The sequence below is a fragment of the Grampus griseus genome (genome assembly GCF_964374135.1).
Source record: "Grampus griseus genome assembly, chromosome: 1".
Classification (NCBI taxonomy): Eukaryota; Metazoa; Chordata; class Mammalia; order Artiodactyla; family Delphinidae; genus Grampus; species Grampus griseus.
The window spans coordinates 182,494,215-182,510,309 of NC_139017.1; the positions used below are offsets into that span (position 1 = coordinate 182,494,215).

At 57.7% G+C, this 16,095-nt stretch overlaps 1 protein-coding gene across 1 annotated transcript in view; it reads left to right on the forward strand.

The window, feature by feature from the left end:
* CFAP74 (cilia and flagella associated protein 74) overlaps positions 1–16,095 on the forward strand; it is a gene marked incomplete at both ends in the record, with an annotated part of 58,283 nt that overhangs the window by 39,142 nt on the left and 3,046 nt on the right. The window contains 11 exons of the mRNA XM_082677795.1: positions 2,736–2,857; positions 5,124–5,252; positions 5,467–5,554; positions 6,018–6,191; positions 6,922–7,055; positions 12,415–12,691; positions 13,743–13,841; positions 14,656–14,792; positions 15,415–15,549; positions 15,705–15,814; positions 15,943–15,998. Coding sequence (XP_082533921.1) covers positions 2,736–2,857; positions 5,124–5,252; positions 5,467–5,554; positions 6,018–6,191; positions 6,922–7,055; positions 12,415–12,691; positions 13,743–13,841; positions 14,656–14,792; positions 15,415–15,549; positions 15,705–15,814; positions 15,943–15,998 — 1,461 coding nt within the window. The remainder of the gene's footprint in view (positions 1–2,735; positions 2,858–5,123; positions 5,253–5,466; positions 5,555–6,017; positions 6,192–6,921; positions 7,056–12,414; positions 12,692–13,742; positions 13,842–14,655; positions 14,793–15,414; positions 15,550–15,704; positions 15,815–15,942; positions 15,999–16,095) is intronic.

The following is a 16,095-nucleotide window of genomic DNA, read 5'->3' on the forward strand; positions in this document are numbered from 1 at the left end:
CTCCCCTTTCCCAGCCCTTAAATCCCACATGACTTTCTATTTCTTTTTTATAATTTTTTTTTTTTTTTTTGGCTGCATTGGGTCTTTTGTGGGCTTTCTCTAGTTGTGGCGAGCGGAGGCTACTTTTCGTTGCGGTGCGTGGGCTTCTCATTGCAGTGGCTTCTCTTGTTGCGGAGCACAGGCTCTAGGCATGCAGGCTTCAGCAGTTGTGGCACACAGGCTCAGTAACTGTGGCTCACGGGCTCTAGAGTGCAGGCTCAGTAGTTGTGGCACACGGGCTTAGTTGATCCATGGCATGTGGGATCTTCCCAGACCAGGACTCAAACCCATGTCCCCTGCAGGCAGGCAAATTCTTAACCCCTGTGCCACCAGGGAAGCCCTGACTTTCTATTTTTTAAGTGCAAGAGGACCATCCTCCAAGACGGATAGTACCCCAGCAGTTCACTCCACCACCACTTCCTTATGGCCAAAATAAGACACGATTTGGGATCCCTTTTATTTATCCTCTTTCTTGGCCCTCGATGTCTCGGTTTCACTTAACTGTCATTAGAATTATTAGCATCTCCTCCGACTCTGCCCCCACTGCCTCAGGAGTTCTGACCCAACTCCGTGGCCCACGATTCCAGGCAGGTGGCCATGTCCAGGTGTGACCGTTTGATGATTCTGTGCTCACCACACTCTCCTCTCCTGTCGCCATCAGGAGTCTCTGCTCTGGTGTGTTTTCCATATAGGAACGAGTCTGTCAGGGGCCAGGGATTTGAGACACAATATTCATTTATTTGTAACGGAAACCCCAAGGAATAGGCCATACCCTACAATACCCCACAATGTACCATAATACTCACACTGTTCCCACATGTCCACAGTAACCATGGAGTCCCACAGTTCCCCGCGGTAGCCCCATAGGTCCCCACAGAGCCCCTGCTGTGGTGTCAGGAAGGAACAGGGACCAGACCTGGGTAACTGAGCACTTGGAGAGGATGGCCTGGCTGGGGCTGTGACCTCGGGTCAAGGACGCTCCAGCCCATGGGGGCCCTGCCAGGCAAGCCGGGGCAGTGAACGCCCTGACCACTCTCCTACCCCACCTCCTCACCCGGGCGTGGTACACACACAGCGCCTGGGGTGGCTCCCGGCCTCCAGGGGTGAACAGGGTCTGGATTCCCATCCTGCCCGCCTGCTTTCCCGAGGTGGGTCCCTCGTGACATGTGCTGGGTTCTGCCGGCCTGTGGACCCCTCCCTTCCAGGGGTGTGAGGACGCTGCCCACTGTCTCCGCGTGAGGATGGCCCCAGCGCAGGCTGGCCCTTCGTTTCCGTGTCTGTGCCTTTCTTACCCTCCCTGGCTGGCTCCTCCGTAGACGGGGCCTTCCTGTGCCGACCACCCCGTCTGCTTCACGGACGCCTGTCCCCCGGCCTTGTGTGTCACGTGTCACTGCACGTGTCCGCCTGCTCGCCTGGCCCTGATTCAGGTGCCGGCGGGACCAGTGTCTTTGTGACCTGCCTGGCCGTGAGGTCAGGACGCTGCTCCGGGCCTCAGCGCCTCTCGGCAGCAGCCCCCCAGCCCCCCTCGGTGGACCACCGTTCACCTGCTGTCACCACTGCCTTTGAGTGGGGTGGCCGTGCTTCTCCTCAGACCCCCTCCTGACTCTCCCGACTGCTCCGTCTCTCTGGACTCTCCCGGCTGCTCCGTCTCTCTGGCCTCTCCCGGCTGCTCCGTTTCTCTGGACTCTCCCGGCTGCTCCGTCTCTCTGGCCTCTCCCGGCTGCCCCGTCTCTCTGGCCGCGCTTTCCTTTTATTCCGTCCATCTTGTCTCTGGCCCTGGAGGTGGGTTGTATGTTTCAGTGACCCTGTGGCCTCGGATCTGGCGCTGGTGTGTTCTAAGGTCACAGTCCTGCAGGTGGTAGAAAGGGAAGCCCTCCACCCAGTTGTGTGGGCCGGTGGTCACTGTTCCTGCCTGAGGGGGGCTGCTGTGCACAGGCTCTCTCTGCAGGACATCCTGGTCTGACTGCAGGAAGCCGACGCCAGGGTCCGAGGTGGGGAGAAGCACGTGCCTACTGGGCCCTTCGCGAGCCCTGAGCTTCCGTTTGTATCAGCTGCGTGTACTGCCTGTGTGATGCATGAGTCTGCAGTAAAACGGCTGTTGGTTTTTTCGATAAATTTATTTGTTTTTTTATTTTTGGCCGTATTTTGGGGTCTTCGTTGCTGCACACGGCTTCCTCTAGTTGCGGCGAGCGGGAGCTACTCTTCGTTGCAGTGCGCGGGCTCTAGGCGTGAGGGCTTCAGTAGTTGTGGCTCGCGGACCCTAGAGCACAGGCTCAGTAGTTGGGGCGCACGGGCTTAGTTGCTCCGCGGCATGTGGGATCTTCCCGGACCAGGGCTCGAACCCATGTCCCCGGCATTGGCAGGCGGATTCTTAACCACTGCACCACCAGGGAAGTCCAGGTTTTTTTAAACAGCTAAAAATGTTGATATTTATGAAGCTGCGTGGTGGGTACGTGACAATCCATCGTACCATTCTATCTTTTTATGTTTAAAAAATTTGAAAATAAAAAGGATTGTTTAAATTATATGATGTGAAAAGTGCCATGATCCCCAAAACATGGCCAGTTTGATTATTAACCTTCCAGTTTTTGTGAGAGTCACAAAACACTGCCGCTGAGCTCTGCGTTAGTACTCACGGTCACCGCCTGCTCTGCTGATGGAAATACGTGTTGTCGGATTTTCATGTTCAAATTCAGTTATATTTCAAAGTCGTCGGTGTTGCTATCGACGTGCCAGTCTGGGTGCCAAAGCCCAACGTAGACCTGAAGATCTGCATGTACGACCGGCTGTATCAGGACTCCATCCTCGTCCACACACGGTGAGCCTTCGGCGGGGGTGAGGTCACGGACCTCGGGGTGGGGGTCACCTGGGGTTACCCCAAGGGCCCACTGGAACCCCAGGGCTGTCATAGGAGGGAGGCTGGAGGGCCAGAGTCAGACAGAGGTTGGCAGATGCTAGGCTGCTGGCCTTGAAGATGGGACAGGGGCCACGAGCCAAGGGACACGGTGCCTCCAGAAGCTGGAAAAGCCAGGAAACGATTCCCCACGGAGCCTCCCAGGGGACCAGCCCTGCCCGCAGCTGGGCTTCCGCCCCGGGAGACTGTGTCCGGTCCTGACCTCCAGAACCGTGAGAGTAAGGCAGTGTTGTCACCCCTGCGTCTCTGGAGAGCTCGCCCCCAACATGGCCAGGCCAGGCCCCTCTCAGACACAGACAGGGAAGGAGGCATGTCCTCTGAAGGACCATGGACGGAGCCCCGAGACAAGAAACATGTTTCATTGGCAGTGTTTTGCAAGGGCGTCCGGACACCACAGTTGTCATTTCTTTTTTACCCTCTTTTTAATTTTTAGTGAAATTCAATTACATGGAGAAAAGCAGGCAAATTCTACAGTTAGAGCTTAATGGGTTTTCATTAACCAAACACACCTGCGTACCTGGCAGGCTGCTGACACACGGGGCCCCGCTTCCAGCCTGGGGGTCGGGGGGGGGGGGTGATGGGCGGCCTGGGTGGAAATGGACTGGCACGTGCGCCAGCCGCTGGGTCCCTGGGCCTCAGCACTGCAAACATCAGGGGGCCTGTTCTCACCGGGGAGCTGGGAACTCGGGACAGGACTCAGGTGGATTTGTTCAGGAAACTAGGTTTTGCAGGGCTCTGGTCAGTTTACCTCGAGACACAGAGCGTGTCCACTCCCGGGCAGGGCGGTGACGGGGAGCCGGGGGTGGGGGGGGGAGTTGTGCTTTCTCAGCGCCTCCCCAAGGCACAGGCTCAACGTCGTACATTTGAGTGATTTTATTATATTTTTTTAAGATTTTTTTTGACGTGGACCATCTTTAAAGTCTTTATTGAATTTGTTACAATATTGCTTCTGTTTAATGTTTTGGTTTTTTGGCTGCGAGGCACGTGGGATCCTAGCTCCCCGACCAGGGATCAAACCCGCACCCCTTGTGCTGGAAGGCAAAGTCTTAACCACGGACCACCAGGGAAGTCCCTGTTGAGTGATTCTAGAATTCAGGATTACTCACTTGTTTAATTTACCGGGATTACGGACACAGGTGTAGCAAAGGCGCTCGTTCGCAATGACCCTGGTCACATGAACAGCTGCTCAAGGAGGAGCCCAGCCAGCACGGGAACCTGGGCGGGGCTGCTGCCTGCCGAGGGCGGGAGGGCCAGTCTGGGCACATTCCGTGGCAGGGGACACCCAGTGCTGGGTGACACTGGGGCCAGAGGTCACTGAAGGGAGGGGCTTGGTGACACTGGGGGTCAGAGGTCAAAAGGGCCCCCTTTTACTCCTCCTCGGCCAGGAGCACCCAGGAGCCCGTGGATCTCCCAGGGGTCTCTGTCTGGCTGTGGGCTCTCCTTGCAGAGGGGCTCAGCCCTCAGGGTGAGGCCCCAGCAGCCACGAGGCAGGCAACAATCACCCCAGGCAGTTAAGGAGGGGCTGGAAGGCCTGGGAGGCTCTGGACCACGGCCCAGGGTTCCTGGGCAGCCCAGGAAGGCCTGGGGCAGCTTGCCCATCACCTTTCTTCCTGGAGACTGGACAGGAGGGGAGGGGCAGCGCACCGATGGGGGCTGTGGCCTGGGGTGGCTAGGATGGGGCGCCCCACGTGGCTGGTTGGGGGCACATCTGGCTTCTCTGGCTGGCCCTGAGTTGAAAACAGGGACAAAAATTGGGGAAACTGCGGTCACTGGCCAAGGCCTGGCCATCTGGGGACCTCCCGAGCGTCCTGCAGGGCTCGTGCTGGCACGTGCGCACGCCTGGGCGGGGAGGGCAAAACTCTGGGAGGGCCGGCGCCCACGCCCCGGGTCCCTGCACCCAGCACCTGCCCGGCGAGGGTCTTCCCAGAAAACACTAGGTTTCTGAGAACCGACTGGGCGCCTTTCAGTTGCGATGTTTTTATTTGTAAGGATTCCTCAGCAGATGTCACTTCAGGAAAACCTGCCCTTGGCGAGCAGGGCTCTGAAGACTCCCCGACAGTAGGGGGTGGGGGGCATCTGGGAGGGTGTGCCCTGGGCCCTGGGGGGTGGGTACAGGCCGACCCGCAGGGACCAAACGCGGCGTCGCCCGCCCGGCCCTCGGGCGCTGCAGGTCGAAGACCGCCCTGCGCCTGCACTTCGAGGTGTGCAAGGGGCTGCAGGGCCACCTGGAGCTCCTGCCCAAGACCGGCTGCATCCAGGCCCTGTCGTCCTACTCGGTGCGGCTCAAGTTCCTGCCCAGGTGCGTGGCGCGGCGGGGTCCCTCCGCCCGGTGGGGGGGACTCTAGGTGAGAGCCGGAAGCTGGCTCGACGCCCACGTCGTGGCCCTGTGTTTCTTACCTTTTATGTAATTTCTAGCTCTCGTCTGACTTCAAAACACACTCATAGTTCAGCATTTTGTCGTTTCGCAAATATAAAGAAGAAAAGAACATTCGAGAGCCTCCTGTCTCTTTCAGACGCTCCCTCCCGGAAGATGCCGGGAAGTATTTTGACAAGGAAAGCAGAGTCCTGGAGGCCCCGATGACTATCCGGGTGGCTGACCAGGTCTGTGTGGGGCACTTCTGGGAGCGTGGGCGCCCTTGGGGAGCAGAAGGCATGGGGGAGACGGAGGGAGGGTCTTTGTGGATCGGAGAGAGGCCCCGAGTGCTGTCCAGGGCCGGCAGGGCTGTCCCCAGGGCACCCAAACACACACATGTGTACAGTCCACCCCACACGCAGATCCAGGTGCCCAGGAGTGTGCACATCCTCCGTACACACGCCACACGTGAGCACACAATGCACCACACACGTAGACGCACAGGTGCACACGTGTGTGCACACGCGCACTCCTGCACCCGCCCGCCCGTGCTGCCCGTCCCAAGCCAGGGGCCAACAGGGAAGGGGTTGTGTCCCTGAAAGGTGCACCGTCGGCCGTCAGCTCACGGCCGGGATGGTGCTGTTCTCATTTTTGGAAACACTTGCGTAAACTGACCTCGGTGACCGGATGCGCTTGCCCTCCGCACGTCAGATCAAACCCGTGGGGTTTACTGTCCACGCCATAGTCACCACCTCGGACCTGGAGCTCAGCCCCTCGGGGGTGGACTTCGGCTACTGCACCATCTACGAGGCCATCAGGACCCAAGTCAGCCTCTGCAACCACTCCCTCCTGCCCCAGGAGTTTGGGTTCGTCAGGCTCCCCAAGGTGCCTCGTGTGGTCAGAGCGGGAGGTTTGGGGCATGGGCTGCTGCCCAGGGTCCAGGCGCCTGAGCCACTCCCGGACTCCACACTCACCTCCAGGCACCTCAGCCGGGGCGTCTCTCTGGCCGTCCCTCTCCTCATGCCCGCGGCCCCATCCCCACCTCACGCTGCCTCTCTTGCCCTCTGTCCGCCCGCTGCACCCTCAGGATCCAGAGTCCTCTCCCCGCCCTTCCTTCCGGGACTCTTGACGGCCTGGCCCTGCAGGGCGGCCAAGACGAGGCCCAGGCCTGGCTGTCCTCACTCCTCCAGGGCCCCCGCTGCCCGCTCACATATATGCGGACACAGTCACACACACAGACACACACACACACGTGTACATGTGCCTGCAGACACACACACACACTCATATCCACACGTGCTCACGTGCATGCAGACGCACACTCGCACATACACTCACATACACACAAGTGCTCACATGCAGGCAGACACACACAGACACGCATGCACACCACCCTCTCACACACACTCATCTGCACACATGATCACATACACAGGGGCTCACACCCATGTAGCACACTTACATGCATCTTACATGCATGTAGCCACACACACGTCCACACTTGCTCACACACTGCCGCACCCCGGCCACACGCATGTCCGTGCCGGCTCCCTGCAGCCCTCCCCAGCAGGTCACTGAGTTTTCGCTTTGGCATCCATGGTCTTCCGTTTGCCAGTTTGTGGACATCCAGCCCAATGATGGGTTCGGGACAATCCTGCCGCTGGAAACTCTGCAACTCGACGTAATCTTTCAGCCCACCAAGGCCAAGGAGTACAACTTCGAGCTCGTCTGCAAGTCAGAGATTAACCGGTGAGCTTGGCAGGAGGGGGGTGCATGGAGGGCCCTGGCAGCCAGCTTGGGAGGAGCCGCCCCTGGCCGTCCAGGCTGACCACAGGGCTGGGCAACAGTGCCGGCCTCAGGAAGCTTAGACCCAGGTCCGTACGCCTGGGATCCAGGCTGCCTTGCAGGCGTGTGTGCTATGCACATGTGTGAGTGCACCTGTGGGCGTGTGTGAGTGTGCAGAGCATCCCCTGGGCACGAGCCCCGCTTGCCCTCATGCACCATGTGATGGCCCAGTCTCTGGACCTCCCTGGCCTCCGTGTCTACGCTGAGAACTGGGGCTAAGAAGGTGCTGGGGAGGGAGAAGTGGACTGGACGTGGAGGGGGTCTGGCACAAAGGCCGGCTCTCGCCACTTGGGATCATCAGCCTCTGGTCTGGAATGTGGTGGGCATCCCGCCCCCGTGGAACCAGCCCTCCTGCCCCTCTCCTTCCCTTCCTCTCCAGTCCCCACCCACAATCCAGCCCGAGCTGCTGTCTGGTCCTGGCTGGGGGCCTGGGCAGCCCTGGGTAAGGTCGGGCTGAGGCCCTCCTCCAGCCGGGCACGTGGCCATGGCGGGACGGGCGGGCCCAGGATCTGACACACCTGAGGGAAAGCAGGAAGGGGTTCACGGTCGTGATCTTTGGGAGCAAAGTGCAGAGTTAGAACCCGTGGAGGAAACCAGGCACCAGACTCTGCCACCCTGCTGCGTCCCACTGCCCGCCCCTCCCCTCGGACTTAGTGACCCGTCCGTGGGCTGGGACCCTTCTGGGCTTGTTCACAACGCTCTCAGCCTCTGGAAAACAAACCCCAGGAAAAGAGGGGATTGTGAGATAACCTCAGTGCTCAGGACCTATGGTAGAAGCTCCGTAGATGTTTGCTGATTGAATGTGCGTTTAGTGTTTCTTCAAGAACTATCTACGTATAAATTGAAACTGCCAAACTCAGCCAGGAGCCGTCTTGGGGAGGCTAGGAAAGCTCGAACTGTGAGACCTCAGGGGTTAAAGCAGGGCGTGCGGAGCCCAGAGGAGATAGAGAAATAAATAAATAAATATTTAGGCAATTTTTTTTTTTTTTTTTTGCAGTACGCGGGCCTCTCACTGCTGTGGCCTCTCCCGTTGCGGAGCACAGGCTCCGGACGCGCAGGCTCAGCGGCCATGGCTCACGGGCCCAGCCGCTCCGCGGCATGTGGGATCCTCCCGGACCGGGGCACGAACCCGTGTCCCCTGCATCTGCAGGCGGACTCTCAACCACTGCGCCACCAGGGAAGCCCCCCCCCAAATTTTTTTAAACATGACAGAAAAGGAAACAAAAATGGGCAATAAATAAATAAATATTTTTTTTCTTTCTTTTTTTTTTTTCCCTAGGAAGGCTTTATTTTTCTGCCAGGCAGAAGGGAAGACACAGCAGGCTAGCGCCTCAAGAACAGTGTCCCCCTTCCTTCGCAAAACAGTCGCAGCTGGCATCAGGCAGCCCCCGTAATTGGGTCTTTTTGTCTCTGGGTTATTGGCCTGCGACTTCTTTTCTGAAATGCAAATGCTACGAGGGGTGATCTGCTACAAGGGAGTGCAGGATGTAACTCACATCGTGTTTTAGAGTGATAGGCCAGCTTTGTGAAGCACAAATCTAGTTACAGACACTACAGATTAGTGACAGTTAAACAAAAACAGGGAGTGAAGAACTCTTTCAGGCCGGGTTATGTTTCTTCTCTAGCCTGTTCGCTGTTCCCTTTATTTTCCTTGTTCTCAGGAGAGGGAAAACTTCATTTCTATTTTTGCTAATTCCCCACTGCTAGTTCATTCTCTCCGTATCAATGGAGGAAGGGAAACGGGCGTCGTTCTTGTCTGGCCGAGGACAAAACTTCAGTCTTGCTCCACTTGACAAACGCCAGCTGTCCGGCCCAGGGGCCCATCTATCTCCTATTCACGATCCCCCTCCCCCCCGCCGAGAGACATGAACCCCAAGAAGTCTTTATTGGGAGGATGAGGGATGACGGCCTGTCTTCTGTAGCTTCTTCAGGCTGGCAAGGGGCTCGTAGACCCTGCTTAGCTGGGGTCACGGAGCGCTCACCCTGTCTAATTAAGGGCCCCAGGGTGACATCTGCTGTTGTTTTGGCAGGATCTGTTCTGAGAAATGGCTGGAATCTTTGCATCATTATCATCTTGATGTAAACCTATTGTAATCTGATAAGGGTCCTTCCATCCAGTTTGGAGATAGTCCCTTAAATTATGTCTTTTCCAGTATGTATGTAAGCCCTGGTTGTCGGTCGTGGGGCATCTGATCAGATCTAGGTGAATTCCTCCCTTTTCAAGTTCCCGAAAATACCTTGAGATTTCTGTACCTGTTAGTGAGGTAGCCTTCCTAATTTACCTGATAAAGCTGCTGGGGACCCAACAGTTTCCAGGCTTGTAGGTGTTGACGGGTGCGTCGCGACTTCCGTACGCCCTCTTTCTGGTCCTCCAATATTTAGTGTTTCCTCGGAGTGGAAGTCCAGGCTGGCACGGGCAAGAGAAGAGAAGGTGTCCTTGAGGCAAAAGAAGCCTCCGCAGCCGCTAGGTCAGCCTCTCCCCCGTTCTCCACCGCAGCCTCGGAGTTCCGCGGCCGAGTCAGCCACAGCCTGTGGCAGGGAGTCCGTGGCGATCTGGACTCAGAGATATCCTCCAACCCTCCGCTCTCCTGAAGGAGGCTGGCATGGAGAGAGATTCCCGAGCTTCCGATCAAGCCAAGGGGCCCTGTGGGGCCCAATAAATATATTTTTAAATGCAAAAAAATTTTTTTAAGATTAAAAGCTTCCCAAAATGAAAGATGCAGATGGCTTCACTGATGAGTTCTTCCAAACATTTGAAGAAAAAATGATGCCAATTTGACACAAATTTTCCAGAGAGAACAGGAGAAGATGGGAAATCTTGCTGCCCTCGGCCCAGTACTGCTGCTGCTGATGATGGTGATGATGATGATAATGATGATGCTGATGGAGATGGAGGTGGTGATGACGGTGATGTTGATAATGATGACGGTGATTATGATGATGGTGATGATGATGATGGTGGTGACGATGATGATGATGGTGATGATTGTGATGGTGATGGTGACAATGGTGATGGTGATGACGATGGTGATGATGATGGTGATGATGGTGATGGTGATGATGATGGTGATGACGATGGTGATGACGGTGATGATGGTGATGGTGTTGATGGTGGTGGTGATGACGGTGATGATGATGGTGATGACGATGGTGGTGATGACAGTGATTATGATGGTGGTGATGACGGTGATGATGACGGTGATGATGATGGTGATGATGGTGGTGATGATGGTGATGGTGGTGATGACGGTGATGATGGTGGTGATGACGGTGATGATGGTGGTGATAACGGTGATGACGGTGATGATGGTGATGATGGTGGTGGTGATGATGGTGATGACGGTGATGATGGTGATAATGGTGGTGATGATGGTGATGGTGATGGTGATGATGGTGGTGATGATGGTGATGATGGTGGTGATAACGGTGATGACGGTGATGATGATGGTGATGATGGTGATGATGGTGGTGGTGATGATGGTGATGACGGTGATGATGGTGATGATGGTGGTGATGATGGTGATGATGGTGATGATGATAGTGGTGATGGTGATGATGGTGATGATGATGATGGTGATGACATTCCAGAGGTCAGGCACACCCCCAGAGCAGGGCTGATTGTACCCTTGGCCTGGCCCCTGTGACGGGCACCAGCTGCCTGTGTGACCAGATAAAAGAAGCTGGAGGCTCGCACGTAGCTAGGCACGGAGGCCAGGCATGTTTCATGTCTGCCTCTGAGGTCAGGAGAACATTCCCCACACGCCGATGGACTCATCTCACCTCGGTGGTTTTTGAGGGGGAGAGAAACATGTATAGCGTGCACGGAGATAAAAGCATTTTTTCAGCAAACGTGGCCCTGGGTGTCCTGGGTGAACCCGCTGCCTGCAGGTCGCAGCATCTGCCTGGGCCTGGGTGATGGGACCTGATGGTCTTTCCCTGCAGCAAAGTGGAGCAGGACCTGAGAGAGCCACGGGGGGCTCCTCAGAGGGACATCGGAAGACACATGGTCACAAGAATGGAAAGGAAGGGGCTGGAGGGGACTTGGGTGGGCCCCCCACCCCCAGTTCCCAGGTCAATGGAGCAAGGCCACAGGCCGCGTCCCTCACAGTCCCTTGAACCAGCTGGGAAACAGCTCCATCACCTTCCTGAAGTGACTCCAAGCAGCTCTTACTTTTTATATGTAATGATTATCACATTCCATACATTTGTGCTATTTCAACTAATTAACTTGTAACAATAACCTCAATGACATCTCCACCCAGAAGGAATTTTTTTAACATTTAGAGCCTGTGGTCACAGGACACAAAAATATACATTGAAATATTTCAACCTATGAACACATTTTTGTTACGGACAAGTATGACAGGGCCATCGACATCACCTCATAAAGCATTAAAACATATGTAATTAGGATAAAATCCAATGGCAGGAGTGCAATGGAAATAGGAGTTCAAAGCAACATGGACTGTAAATTTTCCACTGGTTAAAATCCCAAATATCTGTTCTTTTTTCTTAAAACCGGATGGTGGCAAGAATCAATTCACGGGGTTTCCCTGGTGGCGCAGTGGTTGGGAATCCGCCTGCCAATGCAGGGGACATGGGTTCGAGCCCTGGTCCTGGAAGATCCCACATGCTGCGGAGTAACTAAGCCCGTGCACCACAACTACTGAGCCTGCTCTAGAGCCCACGAGCCACAACTACTGAAGCCTGCGCGCCTAGAGCCCTTGCTCTGCAATAAGAGAAGCCACCACAATGAGAAGCCTGCACACCACAACGAAGAGTAGCTCCCGCTAGCCGAAAGTAGAGAAAGCCGCGTGCAGCAACAAAGACCCAACACAGCCAAAAAAAAAAAAAAAGAATCAATTCACTATGGTATATAGATTCCCATGTTTATATTTAAGGAGTAAGTTATCAGGTTTTTTAAAATATTTATTTATTTGGCTGTGTCGGGTCTTAGTTGCGGCATGCAGGATCTTTAGTTGCAACATGTGGGATCTAGTTCCCTGACCAGGGATCAAACCCAGGCCCCCTGCATTGGGAGCGCAGAGTCTTAACCACTGGACCACCAGGGAAGTCCCCTATCAGTTTTATTTTTTAAATGTCAGTGAATATTTAAGGAAATAAGCCAGAAATCACCTGCTTTGCAAATGTTTAAACTTGTGATTAAATTTTTAACTATCTTATTAAAATGTGCACAGGGGCACAAAGTATTTTCAAAATTTACTAAAATTTTGAGCTGAACTGCCCACGCTGTCACTTCCAGGTGCTTCAAGCTGACGTGCCGGGCTGTGGGTGTCCACCCGCTCCTGGAGCTGTCCCACTACCAGGTCAAGTTTGCGGCCACCTCCTTGTACAACACTTCGGTGGCCACCCTGTACGTCATCAACTCCCGCCTGAGCATGAACCCGCCGACGCCCTCGGTACCCCGCATCGGCTTGGAGGACACATCCCCTGTGGGGCCCACATCTTTCGAGTTCTTGCTGCCCCCAGACTCCCCCATCACCATCTCACCCGCGGTGGGCACCGTGTGGCCAGGAAAGGTGGGTGTGGGCCCCACGGGTGGGCCAGGGCGGGGCCAGCCCCAGGGGCCGGTCTCTACTCTCCCTGGACCGCAGCGATTCAACCAGACAGCAGACGTGGAGATCAACCTGGATTCTTATCAGACCCAAGCAGGCCACGGTGCCCTCCGCCAGCCCAACGTGGCCCCAGAGGCGGGGCACCCACGGGCAGCTGACCCCACGGGCCCCTGGCTGGAGGGAGGGTGTGCAGCCCTTGGATCTCACAGCAGATGGGCACAGAGACCACACAGCGCCTGCTCACCAGGAGCACAGGGTGCCTGCCCACCGGCTGATTGGCGAAAGGTTTCCCCACCACTGCTTTTGCTGATAAAGCAGAAAGAGCCCGGGCCTGGAGGCAGAGACTCCCTGGGGCCATCACAGCCCCTCCGAGCTGAATTCCTTACCTTGAAGAGTCAGGGGTGACAGCCACTGTGAGGGGACTCAGTGGGAAGGGGCACATGCAGGCCCTGGACCCTGGCAGTGTCTCAGTGATTATTGAAATGCATTTTAGTAAACTGAGCAAATTCAGCTTAAGTCATGGTTCCCCTCTCCAAGGGGGTTACTGCAGCTGTTACCCACCCTGCTCCCTTGCTGCACTGAGCACGGGGCAGGCCGTGGTGAGTGAACCCCCTTTGGGACCCGGGGCTGTCCCAGGGGGTGGACTGCAAGGCGGACGTGCTTCAGAAAGGGGGACAGGTGAGGGTGCAGGGACTCACCCCCAAGTCTCAGTGGCTGAACACAAACGTCCCCTTCTCACTCGTGCCCCGTGGGCAGTGGGATGGTCCATCTCAGGACCGCCCCCCTGCGTGGTGAGAGGGGCTTGGTGATCATGTCTGCAGCCACCCCAACTTCCGGGGGCAAAGGTCAGGAAGGACCTTCCAGAAGGGCTCGTCTAAGCTGAGACCCCAAAGCAGAGATGGGGTATCACCCCAGGATGTCCAAGAGCGTGACCAGGTGATCCTGGCGGTGGCGGCAGCGGGGTGCTGGGGGTACCCACAGGGGCCCCTCTGCCCTCCGGCCTCTCTCCTCACAGAGGTGCCTGGTCCGGGTGGCCTTCCGGCCCGTGCTGACCCGCGAGCTGATCCACCAGGAAGCCTTACAGGCCCTGACCAAAGAAGCTGAGGCCAAATCGGTACATGGAGGGGCGGGGGGGGGAGCCTGGGGCGGGAGACGGGGGTGCTGCCCACTGTGCACCAGGCCGCTGCACAAAGGCTTGGGAACAGGCCCCGCCGGCCTTGAGGCTGGGGGGCCGGGGGGTCAGGAGCCCTGGGCAGACTCTTCTGCAGCCTCGTGTGTGTGGAACTGTTTCAAGAGGTTAACACTTTTCCTCGGCAAGGCTCCTCCCTCCCCTCTTGAAAGCATCGCTAGGCGAGGTGGAGCCCCAGACGGTGGTCCTGGGAGGGTGGGCCGGGCCCCTGTGCACTGGTTAGCAGGGGGCTTGCCCTTACAATGGAGGGGGAACAGATGAACCTCAAAGGGGCCTGTGCATCCTAGCAAGTTCAGGCCTGGAGAGGCAGCCACCGCCGGGCTCCTGCCAGGAAAGGGCATCCAACAGAGCTGGGCAGTCAGAGCCCAGGGCCTGCCTGCTGCTGCCCTGGGGACGCAGAGACCCCGCAACTCCCCGCGGCCTCTGGGGCCTGATCTTGAGCACCCGTGCTGTCATAGCAAGCGCAGGAGGAGGGGCAGGGCCTGCAGCCCGCTGGCAGGGCAGTGAGGCTGGGGGCAGGGCACAGGGAGCAGGACCCCCAGTTCGGCCAGCCCTCGGCCCTGCCCCACCCCGGGCCTCGGTCTCCCCGATGGTAAAGACAGACACTGGGGTCTCCGCACCTGCCGACGGTGTCCCCCAGGGAGCCGCTTGGAGTTTGGGCCCCTGGGCTCCTGCCCTGGGCGGTCTGCCGGGAGCAGAGTCCCCGGCGCAGCCCCACAATTGGCCTCCCACCTCGCACTCCCAAAAGGACACGGCCACCCAGAGGAAGGACCAGCAGAGACAGTCGTCCATACTGCGGCTGCAGAACCGAGACCGGCTGTCCCAGGCCTCTGCCTCCCAGCCCCTGGAGCTGCAGAAAGAGGACCTCACGTCCAGGTGGGCCCCAGAGAAGGCTGCCCCCCACAGAGACTTCCTCCACCTGGAGCAGAGCTGTTTGGAACCTTGTGGCTGGAAGGCCAGGGTGGGGCTGGCTTCAGATACAGCTGGAACCAAGAGTCCCCTCAGGCTCTGCCTTCCTGGGCACCTGCTCACCTCCCTCCCCTGGGGCCCTAGGGCCCAGGGTCCCTGTGAACAGCCTCAGGCCAGCGGCTGGGGAGATGCTGAGCCCCTGACTCCCATGTTCCCAGCTCAGCAGCCCCAGCCTCCCCAGAGAACTGCAATGGGCTTGAGCCACTCGCCAGCCCTGGACCCTTGCCTGTGGCTCCAGGAACATGGCGTTCTGCTTAGGTGCCTGACCAGACCCCGGGGGAGCGGGGAGGCCGCCACAGCAACCAGGGAAGGGGTGAGAAAACCAGCTGGTCAGACAAAACTGGGACAGCCACAGCCTGGGCCACAACGTGGCCCCCCAAGGCTGCCACCTCATACCCTCTAGCCCAGGGCCCTGGGGAGCAGGCATGGCCTTATGGACCCCTCCATGGAGGGCAGCGCGGGGCCTCTTGGGCCGCTGGGGGCAGCCTAGGGATAGGGGTGTGAGAGCACCTTGCCGGTTCCACTGCAGCTCCCAGGAGTACCAGGCTGCGCAGGCCACCCTGACCAGATCTTTCCAGGGCAAGTTTGACAAGTTTGTGGTCCCCTGTGTTGTTGCCAGTGGTGACACCAAAGACAGGAAGGGGACGGAACCCCTGAGCTTCAGGTGCGGTGCTCTGGGCAGGGTGGGGCGTGGTCGGCCAAGAAGTCACCGTCCCCGCTCTGCAGCCCCCAGATCTGGGCGGGGCCAGCATGGGGTCAGGCTGAGAGGGCGGGGCATGCGGCGCCCACTCCGCCCTCAGCAGCTCCCCGCCACCTCAGTGCCCACAGCACCGTGTACCTGGAGCTGTGGTGTCCAGCGGTAGCACCATCCATCGTGGTGACGTCCGACAAAGGCAAGACCACCGCTGACTTCGGCGACATCGCTGTAGGTGTGTCCTGATCGGGCCCAGCCCCCCACGGCCATCCCCCACCCATAGGGACCCAGGCACCCCATCACCGCCTGGGCTCCCATGCCCCACCCCCAGGCCTGGGCAGTGACCTGACTCCCCCGTTTCAGGACAACGCGGCATAAAGAAAGTCTCCATCCAGAACATCTCCCCCGAGCGTCTCGACGTATCCTTGTCCATACCCGGCCCAGGCAGCCTGCTGCAGGGGGACAGGGGCGTCTGGTGAAGGGCTGCGGCCCCGTACTTGTCACCCATCCTTGACA